The 15,234-nt window shown below is 38.9% G+C and overlaps 2 protein-coding genes across 3 annotated transcripts in view; one reads left to right on the plus strand and one right to left on the minus strand.

Annotated features, from left to right (window-relative positions):
• Positions 1 to 15,234, plus strand: part of LOC142035241 (uncharacterized) — a 57,496-nt gene that overhangs the window by 23,107 nt on the left and 19,155 nt on the right. The window lies entirely within an intron of this gene.
• Positions 7,667 to 15,234, minus strand: part of LRP8 (LDL receptor related protein 8) — a 194,744-nt gene continuing 187,176 nt past the window's right edge. Inside the window, exons 13-18 of the mRNA XM_075037141.1 lie at positions 13,725 to 13,866; positions 13,137 to 13,289; positions 12,263 to 12,493; positions 9,615 to 9,683; positions 9,219 to 9,391; positions 7,667 to 8,277 (exon numbers count right to left, since the gene is read on the minus strand). Of these exons, the coding sequence (XP_074893242.1) occupies positions 8,239 to 8,277; positions 9,219 to 9,391; positions 9,615 to 9,683; positions 12,263 to 12,493; positions 13,137 to 13,289; positions 13,725 to 13,866 (807 nt within the window). The 3' untranslated portion in view covers positions 7,667 to 8,238. The remainder of the gene's footprint in view (positions 8,278 to 9,218; positions 9,392 to 9,614; positions 9,684 to 12,262; positions 12,494 to 13,136; positions 13,290 to 13,724; positions 13,867 to 15,234) is intronic.

The following is a 15,234-nucleotide window of genomic DNA, read 5'->3' on the forward strand; positions in this document are numbered from 1 at the left end:
CAGCCTTAACTGTTGCTTGGGATTGTGTGCCAAAGCCCTATGGTTTTGTCTCAGTCTGCAAGAGACAAAGTAGGTGTTCGTGATCAGAGTCCGTATTGATAGTTGTTAAAGGGTAGTTCTTAAATCACCAACCAAAAAAAACCACAAAAGGAAGAAACACAGGGATATGTCGTTCAGAGAGTTCATGCCTCACCATACTGGGATGGAGCTCACATCTACTTAACCCCAAAAGGGCAAAAGGATTTGAAATTTGGCTTTTCCTGCAAAAAGACCAGTGCTCATAAATGACAGTCTGTTGAGGCATCTCATATGGTTGAGAGAATGAACTTATTCTCAGAATGAACTCCTTCAGCTAGCTGAACTATTTAAAATTTCTTGTTCTTACAATGCTTGTATTTATGGTACAGTGATACAGATCTTGGAAGCTCATGTTTATCTGTCAGTTTTGGAAATGAAAATAATTTTACATAGTTCTTTAAAGTCTCTGCTGTTCATACTCAATCATGTTTTGTAATGTTGAGATTGCACAGACTGCTAGTGTCTGTCTTTTTTTATTCCTTTTAGTAAATAGAGGTTCTTTTTTTCTCAAGTCCATTGCAGTTAAAATTTTGCAGTTCCCTTTTGCTCTGTTAAGATTCCAATATTGATAATAAAAAGGCCTGTGTGAACAACAAAACCTCCTAAACTATCTATTTTGAAATTATTAATGTGTTTGGGGTTTTGTTTTGTTTTTTTTTAAAACCCTGTTTATTAAGCACTGTCAGTTTCAGTGCCCAAACAACTGTGCATGTGTCTTTTTGGGTGATGATGCTTCTGTTTTAAAGACTGCTGTGATTTCTTTTGCAGTTTCACAGTTCTGTTGTTAAAGGAAGAGTGGATGTTAAACATCCCAACCAGAGTATATTTCTCATTCAGCTTATAAGGGTATGATTAACAATATTATGTGGTCAAAGCGATTCTACTGAATGTTGTCTTTTAAACAAGGGATATTAGGTATTTACTGGAGAAAGGTGCTCCAAAAGAATCACAGGAGGCAATTGAGAGGAACAGAAGGGCAGGCACAGGGTGTGCAAGTGCTACTGTGACCTTCATGGCAGCCCAGAGATAAAGGCTTTTGGTCAGGTGTTGCCTGAAAGAGGTAAACTGCAAAGGTTTTCCTTCTCCTGTAAATATTAAGGAATAAAGGAAGGAAAGGTGTGTAATTGTCTGGTGTGGCTCTGCATGGAACCAGAGCTGCCTTTGATGCCCATGAACTGCTTTGTTCATATGGACAATATGTCTGATAAGCTGCAGTTACTGTATTTTCTAAAAAAATTTCCATGTTCTATAGTAAAAATAAGGCAATTATTAAAAAAGAAAGAAAAGCAAATATGAGAAATCACTCATCTGATCATGAGGACTGTCATACTGATCAGATGAGTTCCATTTACCCCATCTCTCAGCTGACAGTAGCTAGTAATGGATACTTAGAAGAATAACTATGTCCTTATGCTTTCTCTGCACCATTAATGATTTTATATATAGGTATTGTACATCCTCTCAGTTGTGTCCTTCTGAGTTGAAGCTTTGAGAAGTGTAAAATCTTCCTCAATTATCCTTGTTGACTTTCTTGGTGTATTTTCTAGCTGCATTAGGCCTCTTTTAAGAGGGGGAGATCAAGGTTGTATGCAAAATTAAAACCACATATTCACCATGGGTTTCCTCTACAGCAAGATTCTGTTAACCTCACCTGCTCTTTTGCAGGCTTCCAGCCTCTGATGTGTTTGAAAAAGTTTTTATTATTAACTTCTTCATGACTTTTATTGCCACAGATGCCTTTAGCATCAAAGTAATATGAAGTCAGTTTATGAGGTTAGGCTTTTAAATGTGGCACACATTTTAGATATTGCTAATAATAATTTAATGTAAATTTCCAATAATGTCATGTCAGTTTTTCATTATTATAGTAAGTCTAAAAGTCAACTTAGCCTTTGTAAGAAAATTCCTGTCATCAAAACTTAGACCTAAATGTTACTTTCCAAATATTGTTTATCTTCTAAGCATTATTACAAGGTATTCTCTTTGCTTAGATCTTATTTAGGTCTGTGCCTTACTAGCAAAATATGTAGATTCAGGGCTTTTTCTTGAACGTTTGGTCATAAGGCTTTCTGTTATCCTTTATGTGTCATGGCTTGAATTAAATGAATGTATGTGCTTTCAGCTAGAGTCCCAGTGGGGGAATATATGCATGAAAATAAATTACTACAGTTGGAACTAATTAATTCCTTGATTGGCAGATTCAGCAGATAAAATCCTGAAGAGGGTAATGTGAAATGTCTTTGTTATTTGGCCTCAGTTGTACCTGGCCAAGAACTGTAGTTATAACCTCTACTCTTCCACCTGACTTCGTAGCCTGTAGGCAAGGACTGAAGAACTGAACTGATGTGAAGACCAAAAAAAAACCCCCCCAAAACCCAACTCGGTATCAGTTCAGCCTTCTCTTTGCTGTAATTCTGTGTAAGCCATCCTTGTAACCAGGCTAGGGCCTATCAAAATATCAGGGAAATTGGCTTGTTATGCTGTCATAACTTTTAGCTCCCTGCTAAGATGGCTGCCTTATCATAATGGACAAGGTTACAATAGTTTCTGTAATAGTGTGGAGAACTTAGCAGGCAGCTGCCGCTAATCCCTTAAGAAAATGTTCTCCCACTGAGGTACATAGTGAAATTTGAATGCTGCAAATAATTTGAAAAAGATCATTATTTTTTAAATCATGTTAATTCTCATTCTGCTTGTTGATGCGTAGGTACAGATACAAGTCAGCATTACTAACCTCCTGGAAGAGCCAAGAACATAGCCTTAACTGGTGGTTGTTGCTTTCTTCTGGTAGATGCTCCCACTGTTGGTATGAAAAATCAAAGTTCAGTGTCCTGATGCAGGTGGCCTCACTTCTGAGGACACTGTTGTGGGGTAATCTTTTGTGAAGCTAATCTTTTGTATCTGCTGCTGTGATAACAAAAGCCACAAGTTCATCTTTATCTGTGTAAATTTGGTTCTGTGACACTTGCGTCTTGGCTGGGAAGTCTGTGCTGGTAGTCATACAAGTAAAAAAAGGTGCACTAGTTCAGTTGGTTTCCTACTGATCAAGGTGCAAGGAGCTTTGTAAACTATTTGCCAGGCACATTTAATCTAGCTGAGAAGAGCCAGTTAGGTTTTTGTCACTACCCTGAAGAAAGTCAGCAACCCCCATTTTCTCTTACGGGGACTTCAGATTACTTAAATGCATGGCCCTGCGTATTTTTGCCCTGTGACTAGGATGACCCATGTAAGCCTTTTCTCCAGCTCCTTGTAGCAGAGTAGGGTTCAGTCTCACTCTTTATGTGCACGAGCTCAGACAGTCCTGTCCCTGGCACAGACTTTGAGAGCTCTGGTTCATCCCAGGTTTACCACATTTCACCTCATCATGAGTGTCTTCTTTAGGACATGCTTGCCGCTGTTCCATGGGAATGAGTGTTTGCAAGTTGTTGCAGAAAAACACAGCTGCAAAGCTGCAGCCCCCATTTATGTCATTAGGACAATCCACAACAACTGAAAACAACTCTGTTAAGCTGTCACTTGGGACTGTACCGATAACTTCATGAACCAGCGTGCTGTTTCCAGGGCATCTCTGGTCAGCGCAAACTCTTACAAACAGTGCTCCTGTTAGAGCTGTTTGAATAGACGGCACCAGGACCTGCAAAGTAAGAGTGAGGGAGTGTGTGTGTTTTGTTAATTAGTGTTTTGAGCTGGTCACTGAGCACCCAGCATGTTAATGTGCAAATGGACTGTGGCTCGAATCTAAAAGGTGGCTTCTGTGTCCCACATCTAAATTCACTGTCTCTGTTGCTATCTTTCTTCCTTTGAATCCTTCCAATGATGACACTGTGTGTTTAGGAGACAACTGAAATTGGCACTACTCCAGAAACTCCTGCACTGAAGCAGTGACAAAGCTCACAATAGACCACAGCTATAGCTCCCTCCTTGAAGGCAAGGATGTAAATTAGGTAGATTTAAAACTGTTTCACAAAGTTAAAGGACTGATTTGATGGCGAACAAACTCAGTGTGAGGAAATGATGCACAGGTACTTCTGCAGAAGGCAGAAAGGTAACCAAGTTACATACGTTATATAAACACTAAAGGCATTTATGTGAGTAGGTGTATGAAAGTAGGCAACACAGTATTAGTATGGATTATCTTATACTTTACAGTTACTATGTATAAGAAGTGGGGGGAAAAAAATTTATTGCTAATAAAACATAGAGTCAAAAAAATGGGGGCGGAAGTTGTTTTGGCAGACATACCTCAATGCCCCAGATAGGACTGGGACTCACGAAGCTCTTTCACTTGTCATTTGTACTGTCCCCTCTCTTACACCTGGGGAGATTTGTTGTCAGTGTTCCTATTTGCTACCATGTTACTCTGCTAAAATATTTAACTGAAGTGGAGAAATATTTTGAAGTGAGAAAAACCTATTTTCAGTTAAATAGAAAACTAAACCACCAATATTTACCAGTACATAAGTCCATATTAGCTTGGTAATAACTGTTTGTTAGCTGCTTGGCAGCTTTCCTTCAGGGACAAAAATTGACTGAAAGTTACTTTCAATAAATCCTCTGCTTCAAAAGTCTTTATGACAACATGTGACAGTGAAAGGTTGTATTGTCTTCAGGGCTCTGATTTCTAATGCTTCTTTGAGTATCTCCTGCAAATTACCTGGGGTAGGAAAAAGAGTGGTCATTTGACACACAGTTTGGGTTGTCTTGGTTTTCAAGAGGTACGTATCAATGGACATTAGTGTTCATGGCTACTTTATTCCCCTGGCTGATAACTTGAATTTTAAGTTAAGTTATGCAGTAGATTTCCCACAAAGACAGACCAAAGGGGACATACAGCGATACCTAAAAGGAGAAAAGCCTTTCAAACATTTGACTGCCTGCTCAAGTTTCTCTCTGCACAGGGAAATGTCGTACGTAAGTTCATACAGGACCCTAACCGCCCATCCATTTTGGAAAATGCTTCCAGTCATCCCTCCTTGTTCATACTATCCTTGTTTGTTTCTTAGGATTTCATTTTAACAAGAGAAGGGGAAGAGCGAGCAAGCTAGCTGCACGTTTAGTTCTGACTCACTTGTGTCTCCAACTAAAGCTATCATTTTACTTCTAGTACAGTGAATCTCATTTCAGCTTTATTTCCATAGAAGAGATTGTTTGTATGGTTTTTAAAAACACAAACAACAAAAAACAGTTAAGACTGCCTGTTGTGATTCCAAGAATAGCATATTTGTCTCTTTTTCAGAATTGCAAAAGAGCGCATATTTGGCTGTACCAAATTTTTCAGCTTCTGTAGATACGCTTTTACCAAAAGCTGTGCAAAGAAGTTGAGTAGGTTGCAACTAGTCATTGAATACTCTAACATGTAATAGTTTGGGTTAAAAACTACACCAGTTTTGTTGTATGCATCATTCACTTCTGAGATGGCATTTTCTCACAATGGGTAAGGACCAGTGTACTTGTACCACTGGAAGTTTTACTCGCTTATTTTAGTTACATCAGTGATATAATTGTTCAGCTCAAGGAAATAATGAACCAGGTACTGTTTTCTATGTGACTTGAAGAGGACCAAAACCAAAGTGGCAGAGAAAGACAATTCAGAATAAAACGGTCTGTTCATTTACATGTAGAATATGAACTGTTTTCAGTGTTACTATTGCAAAGCTGCAGCTGAACAGCTGAATTATACTATAGTGTTCCCAAGTCCCACTCTGGGTTTGTACAATTAAGAGTTAAGGAAAAGTCAGACCAAAATATGATAGTCCCAGCTCTAGGACAGCATTTTAGGCACTATAAAGTAATTAGTTCAGTAGTCCCAGATAAAAAAATTTAATCTTTCTATAGAAACAGTGCACTGTTTTACAAATGTGTTCATTTGGTTTTCAGTAATCCTTATTGATGTAAGTACAGCAAGTGTTACACAGAGCAGTTCCCTCCCCCACCCCTCCCTGGTCCTTTTGTGTCTGCAACGTAAAAACTGAAACACAAAAGGCACCAAGCAAGAACTTACTCTAACAGAACTTCAATATGACAAGACAGAGATCAGAAATGATTACTATGTTAAACATCATCCTAACAATCTGAATCATTATTTAAAATAATTAATTTCTTAAAAAACAAATTTGGTGTCTGACTTCTCAGTAGTTATAAATCTGTAAAGGTTGAAATCAGCACTGCACATTGAGTTCATTTACAATGGTTTGAAAAAAAACCTGCAGCCTTTTATACATGGTTTATACAGGTTTGTTTGTGTGTATGTGTTCTTAAAAAAGTATCAAAACTGTAGAACTTTCAAATATATTTACATTCGTCTGTTAGTTACAGTGTTACCACATACAGCCTTTTCTCAGGTTTTTTTTTCTTCATGCACACAGTGCATGGATTTGTAGAAACAGAGCTTCATACCTTAAAACAATAATTGGATATCTCAATCATTTTTTTACTGCCTTAAAATCTAGAATGTGAATAGAAGGATGCTTCATTATTTATATATTGTCTATGCAGGCCATGAAATATTTTGAGAGTATGTATTATGTTTGTAATGCATACTAGGTCTTTAGACACTTTCTTCCTTAGTCAAGAATCAACTTCCAGCTCATATTATACTGTGAAATTATTCTAAAAGAAAGAAAAAAAAACAAACACAAAAGGAAGAAAGGGGGGGGAAAAAAAGCCCCAAACCTATTCAGGCTGAGTTTCTTCTACTCACTTGAATACAAAAGCTTGGACTGACAAAGAACGTGAGGAAGATTTCTCTAGGTTTTGGTACAGTTCAGGGAGATGCTAGGTAAGTGTATTCACTTCCCATAGAACTCCCTGGGAAACTTCTAGAATGAGATGAGAAAACCCACTGTTTTTTCTGCAAGGTACAGGATGACCCAGCCAAAGGTATTGATAAGGCTGTGAATTTTTAACCTCCTTGCCTAGTGCTCTGTGGTATGGGAGATCTACCATGGTGCAGGTTGTTCCACTGGCAGTAATGTGGAAGGTAACTGCTGCACTTAAAAGAATTCTACACGTGCTGAATTAAGACACTGCCCCACAGCATCCCCTAATTTGGACTCTTAATCAGTATCAGTAGGGCAAAAGGGCAAGGAGGGAAGGAATTAACTTTTGTTATTGTGCTGTTTTTTGTTTTCTTTTTTCCTGATGAGCTAGGTGAGAGTGCTCACTTTGGGTATATGGAAATATGTGGCTAAATCTTTGTTTCTGCTAATTCTAAGCTAATTTGAGAGGTGCAAGATTCCCAGTGGGGAAAAGCATTTAGACTTACATTTAGAAACATAAGCTGTAAAAAGCAACAATACAACACAAAAAACCTGGGTGCTGTAGGATTTTCTCCTGACTGAAATGCTGTAAGCGATAGCTCTTCAGTTAAAAGCACTGCAGATGAATCTTTCTGGACAGACTAGAAAATGTAAAAGCAACCCTTATGAGCCAGTTTGGAAAACAGGAGCTCTGCTTTGTAAGGGAGTGCTTCATTTGTCAGCTATCTTACCCAACAGCTCTTTCTCACTTAGTGTCTTCAGATTTCAAAGCAAACTTCTCAAACATCCTGTAAAAATTCAATTAGCCCTAATTTTCATAAACGTAGGCTAGTAGTTTTAAAATATATGTATATATTTTTATATATATGTATATATTTATATGCCTATATATCTATCTAGACTAGATAGATATATACACAGATAATCTATGCACAGCAAGCCAAACATACAAAAAATAAATACTCTCACCCCTCTACTATATTTACAGAACAGATCTTATAATCCAGATTTTGTTAATAAATATTTCTAAACTGCCTGTACAGAATTTGTTTTACTTATGTTGATGGATAGCCACAAAGCATATTCAACATATTTACAAAGTATCTATAAATATAGTCTTAAAATAAAGCAATAGCTACTGAACCTTCAGCCTGGCTGGTTATGTACATTGAGTTAGTAGCTCAGCTGTCGCTTATTCACTATCACAAATGGGTAGTGCAACAAGTTAAAATGTGTATAAAAGATTATACATACAAAACTCTCACATCCTTTGGATGTTTGCAGTTCATTATAACTTTGTGGTTACCCTTCTGCAACATAAATAACGACCGAGAAGAAGAAGCAGGTTCTGTGATCCAAAGCAAATCTGTTCAGTGTGTTGTTTGGAGCAGCAACTTCATCCTCATGGCAACCCGTCATCTTCTAAGCTTAATGCTACACGCTGTGATAGAAAAAAACAAACCCCACACTTGAGAAAATTTGTGACTTGTGATATTGTTGCTAACTTGTATTTCTCGAAAAATCTCATTGTTGTCCCTAGTGTATTGGTGACAAATCTATTTTATGTATTGATTTTTTTTTTTTTCCCCCCCAAATGGGGTTGCTCAGTCAAGTGTTACTAAAGAGGTGTTAGAAAGTTTACTTCACTTGTGTATTGGATAAAGTTCCTTGTAAGGGATGACACCTTCTCTGGTGTGACCTTTAGCAGGATCTTTAGATAATATAGGGCATTACTTATGTGCTTGACTGCCTACAGAAGCTACATTGCCTTTACTCATTACTTGCGGATCTTTATATGCTCTCTTCTAAAAATACAGTGCAGTTAAAACTGCCAGTGCTTCATTGTGCTAGGGCTGCTGCTTTGAAGGAGGCTCCTTTACAGACAAATGGCCATGCAGAACAGGTTCTCTCTCTTCTGCATACACAGAACTTGTTATCAAAATGAGTGCCTTTTGTAAAGCTTAATCTTGCCAAGGCAAATTTCCTTAACTTCTTACAGAACCTCACTTGCTCCTCCTTGTGAGGAATCTGACTCTTCTTTACACTGTTATAGTACAGAGAAGATATTTTCCCTAGTTTGTAGTCACATGTTGAGCTCCTGAGGTAGCTAGCTTTACACTTGCTAGTTTACTAGGTATATTGATCAGGACAATTACTCTGCATTTGAGCAGAATATCTTACTACATAGACAACTATATTCTAGGACAACTGCATGAGCTGCCTAGAAGTTTAGGCTTCTGCCCATTCAATGATTATTAAAGAAGTTCTGGGTTTTGTCACTATATATGGCAAATAACCAACACTAATCGGCTGGAGATAATTCTGTATCTAGACTCTCAACAAAATCGATCTTCTCTGTCAGCAGCTTCCTCAGGTACTTACTGCTGGGTAGACATGTCCAATTTGGGCAGTCCGCCCAATGTGGATTTCATCTTCATCTTCCTCTTCTGTTGTCTTCCTATACACTGGATTATCAAAATTCATACTTTTAGTATTCTTCCGTTTCCAGTTTCTCCAGATGAGGTATCCCCCCATGCACAGCAAGCCAATGACCACTGAGGAAAGGGGAAAGAAAGGGCTGTTAGCCAGGCATGAATCTGCTGGGATGTTCCCATGTAGATATCCATCCTTGTACAATTTTCTCAAAGCCAGGCTACTTTTCCCCCATTTCAGCAGTTTCTGTACTCTTTCCCACCCTCAACCCTGAAAATCGGAAGGGTGTATTTACACTAGCATTTTGGTATGATCTCCTTCAAAGGTTAAATCAAATCAGCTTACCGACAGGAATGACAATTCCAATAACAGCTGCTGTCACAGTTGAATCAAAGCCTTGGTCATTATTTGCATCTGTAATTACAGAAGTCATTCTCATCATTTAACTCATTTGCTGGTTTATAAAGCCACATCTAAAGAATGTTTTGTGTTAGTAAACACATTGTTCTGCCCATCAGAAAGCTTTTGTAATCAAAGAGTTTACAAAAAGTTTTGTAATAAAATTATTACAGAGAATATAAAAAGCATATACAAACAAGTCTGGGCTGAGTTGTTTCTTCTTGGGAACGATAAACAGCCTGGCCAGGAAGTGCTACTGCCCTTGCAGGACTGCAAACTACACACCAGGAGAGTGTGGCCAGTTAAGGGCAGTGCTCAGTACAGTGCTACCGGATAAAGAAGCTCTAACCAAAAATGAGTAAGTGACTGTACTTGTGCCTCTAATTTTCAAGCACAAAACAGAGGCCAGTTTTGAAAAACTCAGGATCAGGGGATGGTGAATAGTGCTCTTACAAATCCACAGTAGAACAGTTTCTAGTACTGACACAATTAACGATTTATTGAGCTGTCAGAAAAAGAATGTAGTTCAAAGCCACCTGCACAGCTTTTCTTGTTCATTATTTTTTTTTTTATTTACAGTTAAGGAGTTAGTCAACACATATATCACTCATTGCTACTCATTGCTGCAGTCTGACTCAGCATGCAAGAATGACCCCAAAACTTGGTATTGTATTGACAAGATATCCTGGTTTCAGCTGGGATAGAGTTAATTGTCTTCCTAGTAGCTGGTACAGTGCTATGTTTTTGAGCTTGGTATGAGAATAATGTTGATAACACACTGATGTTTTCAGTTGTTGCTAAGTAGTGTTTAGTCTAAAGTCAAGGACTTTTCAGTTTCTCATGCCCAGCCAGCAAGAAGGCTGGAGGGGCACAAGAAGTTGGGAGGGGACACAGCCAGGACAGCTGACCCAAACTGGCCAAAGGGATATTCCATACCATGTGATGTCATGCCCAGTATATAAACTGGGGGGAGGGGGGGCAGGGATCAACTAACAGGGCATCAGTTGGCAATTGCATTGTGCATCACTTGTAATTCCAATGCTTTTATTATTACTATTGTAATTTTATTAGTGTTGTTGTTATTATTATTAGTTTCTTCTTTTCTGTTCTATTAAATTGTTCTTATCTCAACCCACGAGTTTTACTTTTTTTTTTTCTCCCTCGATTGTCTCCCCCATCCCACTGGGGGAAGCGGGGGGAGTGAGTGAGCGGCTGCGTGGTGCTTAGTTGCTGGCTGGGGTTAAACCATGACACAAGAGGAAAAAAAACAATTTTAGGGAAAAATAATTTAAAAAAAATCAATATGCATTTCAAGTTATATACTTAAAAAGTTTGCTCTAAGCTGTTATAACAGGGGATCATCACAGAAAATTTATTTTTGCTAAAATATCAGGAACTGAGAGAGAAGGAACTAACTGTAGTTTGCCTTTTGATACACCAGTTCATGGAACTTACAAGGCAATTTATCCTTTTAAATACTTCCCTGTGGCAGGTTGTTCTATTACATAGTTACTTGATGATAAGCCAGACTATGTCAAATGTGGACAATTAAAGCACCTTGCTTCCATGGCTTATGAAAAAGTTAATTATTGCATTTGAAAGAAATTTGCACAAAAAGAACTTACAAGACTGAATTTCAGAAATTGGATTTGGCTTTCCCACATGCAGTACAGTGTGCTCTGTATCACTATTCCTACAACTAGGCACCCTAGTCAAACGGGGATGGGTTTTTTTTGTTTCCAGATGCAATGGAAACTACCTGTTCTGCTCAGTGAATCATTTAGGGGCGGGAAAAAAAGTATTTTACTGTTTTTAAAGCAGTCTAGATCTGTTTGAGGTCTTGAATGACAGTCCTGAAGAGTAAAGTCTTTTCTCTGGACTGGAATGATTTTTTTTTTTTTTTTTTTTTTTTTTGGAAAAGCAGTTCAGATTTTCTGCTTTACCTTAGCACTGAGATGGTAGGTTGGTGTTTCATTACTCACTCATTATGTAGGGTGAACTTGAGGAGAGCCTATTAGTGCTCTCCATTGGGATACTTTGCTGGTATGTACGGCAAAACTTCGAACATACGTCATGGATCAGGCCACATCAACATGCAAAGCACAGCCACATGAAACGGATACAGCTTGTCTTGGGCTGTTGTAATTCCAAACATCCAGTAGGGCTAGAGCTGGACAGGAGGCATTTTTCACCCACAACTTGTGCTGGATCACACAATAATTAAACAGTTAAAATAGGTGAAGCGCCTGTAGAATCATCCGTATTACGAACAGCACTGAAGCTGGGATGGACTAGTATTAGGCAGAGGGCAAGGACAAGTATGAACTCTCAGGGCATCATCTCTAGAGCCTGTTTCATGTGTGTTGGATGAAAACCTGATACAAGTTCCTTAACAGCCCGAGCGACTAGAATCACATCAGCAATCATACACAGATGTCTGCGGAAAGAATACCTGACGTCTCCCACTATGCAACAGGATGTGCCTGCATCTGACCTGTTTATAACTCAGATGTTAAGTCAGGTCTCCCACCAGCACATGAGTTTTTGTGATATGGTATATATAGAAAAAGAAAAGAGGAATCTCATTCTCTTACAGTGCTGTGATAAATTGCTGTTTCCAGTGGTCATCTCAGAATCTATCAGGATGGATGTGGTAGAAGGTAAATGAAAACTTGGGGTGGTAATCGTCGCTTCTGATACAGCTTTGGGGACGACTTCAGCGGTGGTGTTGGTGCTGCCAAGTACAGTTGCGATGGTTGTGGTACCAGCAGTATGGGATGCTCCGGTTGTAGAAACCAGTACAGTAGTTGTAGTAGCTGGAAGATCTGAAAAGCAAGAGCAACAATGAAATTAGGTTAAAGTAAGTACACAAAGCAAATCACAAATGGTGATATAAATCTGGGGACTGTTATGTTTATGGATTAGAAGCAGAAACCAAATTCCAGTTCTATTTACCAGGCAGTTAGACTATCAATAGTTCTCTGCCTAAAGCTACAGAAATTATTTCCTGAAGTCAAACTCAATTTTTTAATAGTAATAAAGCACTCTGGGTGGAAGGTAGTTAAGAAGTTCAAAAACTTGCGGGTTTTTTCAGTACCTCGGAAGATACTGAATTTGTACCAGGAACTATTTGCATGTTAGGGAAAACTACATTAAAACCACTCATCTCTTCAGGATATTATCAGCAATGACTGTGGCCTATCCAGATCTAGTATCTATAGGGCAATAACGTGGCAAATTTTAACGATTTACTGACCATTCACACTTTTAGTGCTGGGCCTTATCCCTTTTTTCATCTTCCTGCTGTATCTTTTTCTGGTTGTGCTTTCAATGAAGGACACACAATGCTGTGTTCAGAAGGCAGCAAGTAGCAGAATACAAAAGCTAGTGTGTTCCACCATCAGGAAATATATTTACTGTAAGTACGATTTTGTTGGAATAGCGAAACAGTGATGTGATTGTATTTACCTTTGTAGCATTTTTTCATGTCAGGACCCAGCCACATATTGTCAGGACAGGCACACGTATACTTGGGAGAATGGGGAGAGATCTGAGGTGCAGGAAGACACAAATACTCACAGCCTCCATTCGGTTGGGGGCTGAGCTCACAGGAATCTGGAGCTGTTCAAGGATGGAAGAAGACAAGTTATTTTTCTATTTAATATTTCTTGTTCTTGGCAAAGAAGGACCAGGTCCTCTAAGAAAACTCCCTTCCCCTCCCTACCTCAATTAATTTGGCTGCTGAAGCATCTTTACACTTTGGAGTAGAGTGAAACACACTACTATAAAACCTGCCCAAATATATAATAACGGCAAGCAGCGCAGTGACGACAGTAACTCACTGTTATCAAAGATGCTAATTAAACAGCTATTAACAAATTGCAGACTTTTCAATAAATGCAGCTGAATTAATTATGCAGGAACTTCAAACATTAGTCATTGATTTCACATTATTACCTGTGCCTTCTCTCTCATCAAGAACCATCGGGAAGCATTTCATTTACTAGCTCAAATAAACCTGATTTAGGGCCGTGATACCCTGAGGACATGTCTTACCTTTGGGCTGCTTTAGTTCATGAAATACCACGATGTCATGAGGATTATTGAGGTTTTCTGCCAAAACGGAGATGTCCAAGCCATTCAGCCTGTTTGCGCTGAAGATTGCTTCATTCTCCAGGTCAGTCCAGAACACTCTGTCCTGCAAGAAATGCACAGGATTTCTGACCTGGCCCTGCTCAAATCCAACTCAAGTTGGATTATACTCCAGTAGTCACAAAGTCAATGCACTGTGTTCCTACCTTGGGGCACCTTTGGTTTGTGCTACTTCTATCTGCAGCTTTTTGCCCTTTTTTTTTTTTTTGTCATGTCTAATGTTCAAAAGCACAGCAATCCTACGTATTTATCGAGTGCTTAGAAATTTTGAGTAGCTGCGAGACTGAGATAAGGGAGCAGAAATTTGGTTGAGTACAGAAGAGTTGCATCCATTCTGTTTCTGAACCTTTTTTTTTAAAAAAAAAAAAAAAGACAGGGTGGATCATGAGCATAACCAAAGGACTGTACTAGAAACTTTGGTTCTCTCGGCTTATTTTTTTTCTCCTTTCCAAAGATAAGACCTGCATTAAACAGGTATCTATGAAGAGGCCAGTGACTAGAGCATACCTGGAAGATGAGCATCTATTTCTCTTTTTTATTAATTTTTTGCATGGCATACTATGATTGAAGATGCAAAATAACTGGTCAAGGAGGTACACAGGAATTGCAGTTATCAGACAGTATTTAGTTGCTCAGTCAGCTATGTATGCTGCTGCCTGCTAACACACACATGTATTTCAGTAAGGAAAGCCACACTGTTGGAGAACAAGGGCAAATTATCAAAAGCAAAAGGGTTGCCTGCTATTCTAACCAGCCATTCAGATAAGGAAGGGTGTACAGAGGTTAAATAACCCAAGAGATCTTTCCAAACACTACTGATGAGCATAAAACTGAAGAGCAGCAAAGTCTTGGGGAAACCTGTGCCCAAAATTAGATGCCTAGATATCACACACATTGGACAGGAGGAATAAGGGTTTTAAGGAAGAGCATTTTGCTGAGTCAAAAGCCAACCTAGTTAAATGAAATGAAAAGAAAGGAGGCTGGCACACACCTTGAACAGGGAGCCAACCAGACACCTTTCTCTGCTATAGCTTACCTAGAGTGAGGTGCTAAAGTTGAAGCTTTTGTTCCCATAATCATTTAAATAATCTCAGAGAGGAGCTGAGCTACAAGAGAAAAGACTTCAGTGCCCCAGGCTAGTGATACTTGTCAATCCTCTAACGGGAGGAAGAGCGGAAGAGCTGGATTGTCTCTCTGCTTCCACCCAGGCAAAGCAGGGATCTGAATTATGTCTTCCATCCCCCTGGAGTACTCCTGAGAGAGGATGGGGAATGCAGTTTCGAACACATGCTTTAGATCTTAAGCACGAGTTACAAACTGCAAGGAAGCTGTTAGCCCTGGGCCCTGCCACGGGATAGCTCTGTATAAACTAATGGCAGAAATGCGGATGCCCATTTATGTAGTAATTTCTGTA

Source organism: Buteo buteo, chromosome 10 (assembly GCF_964188355.1).
Source record: "Buteo buteo chromosome 10, bButBut1.hap1.1, whole genome shotgun sequence".
Classification (NCBI taxonomy): domain Eukaryota; kingdom Metazoa; phylum Chordata; class Aves; order Accipitriformes; family Accipitridae; genus Buteo; species Buteo buteo.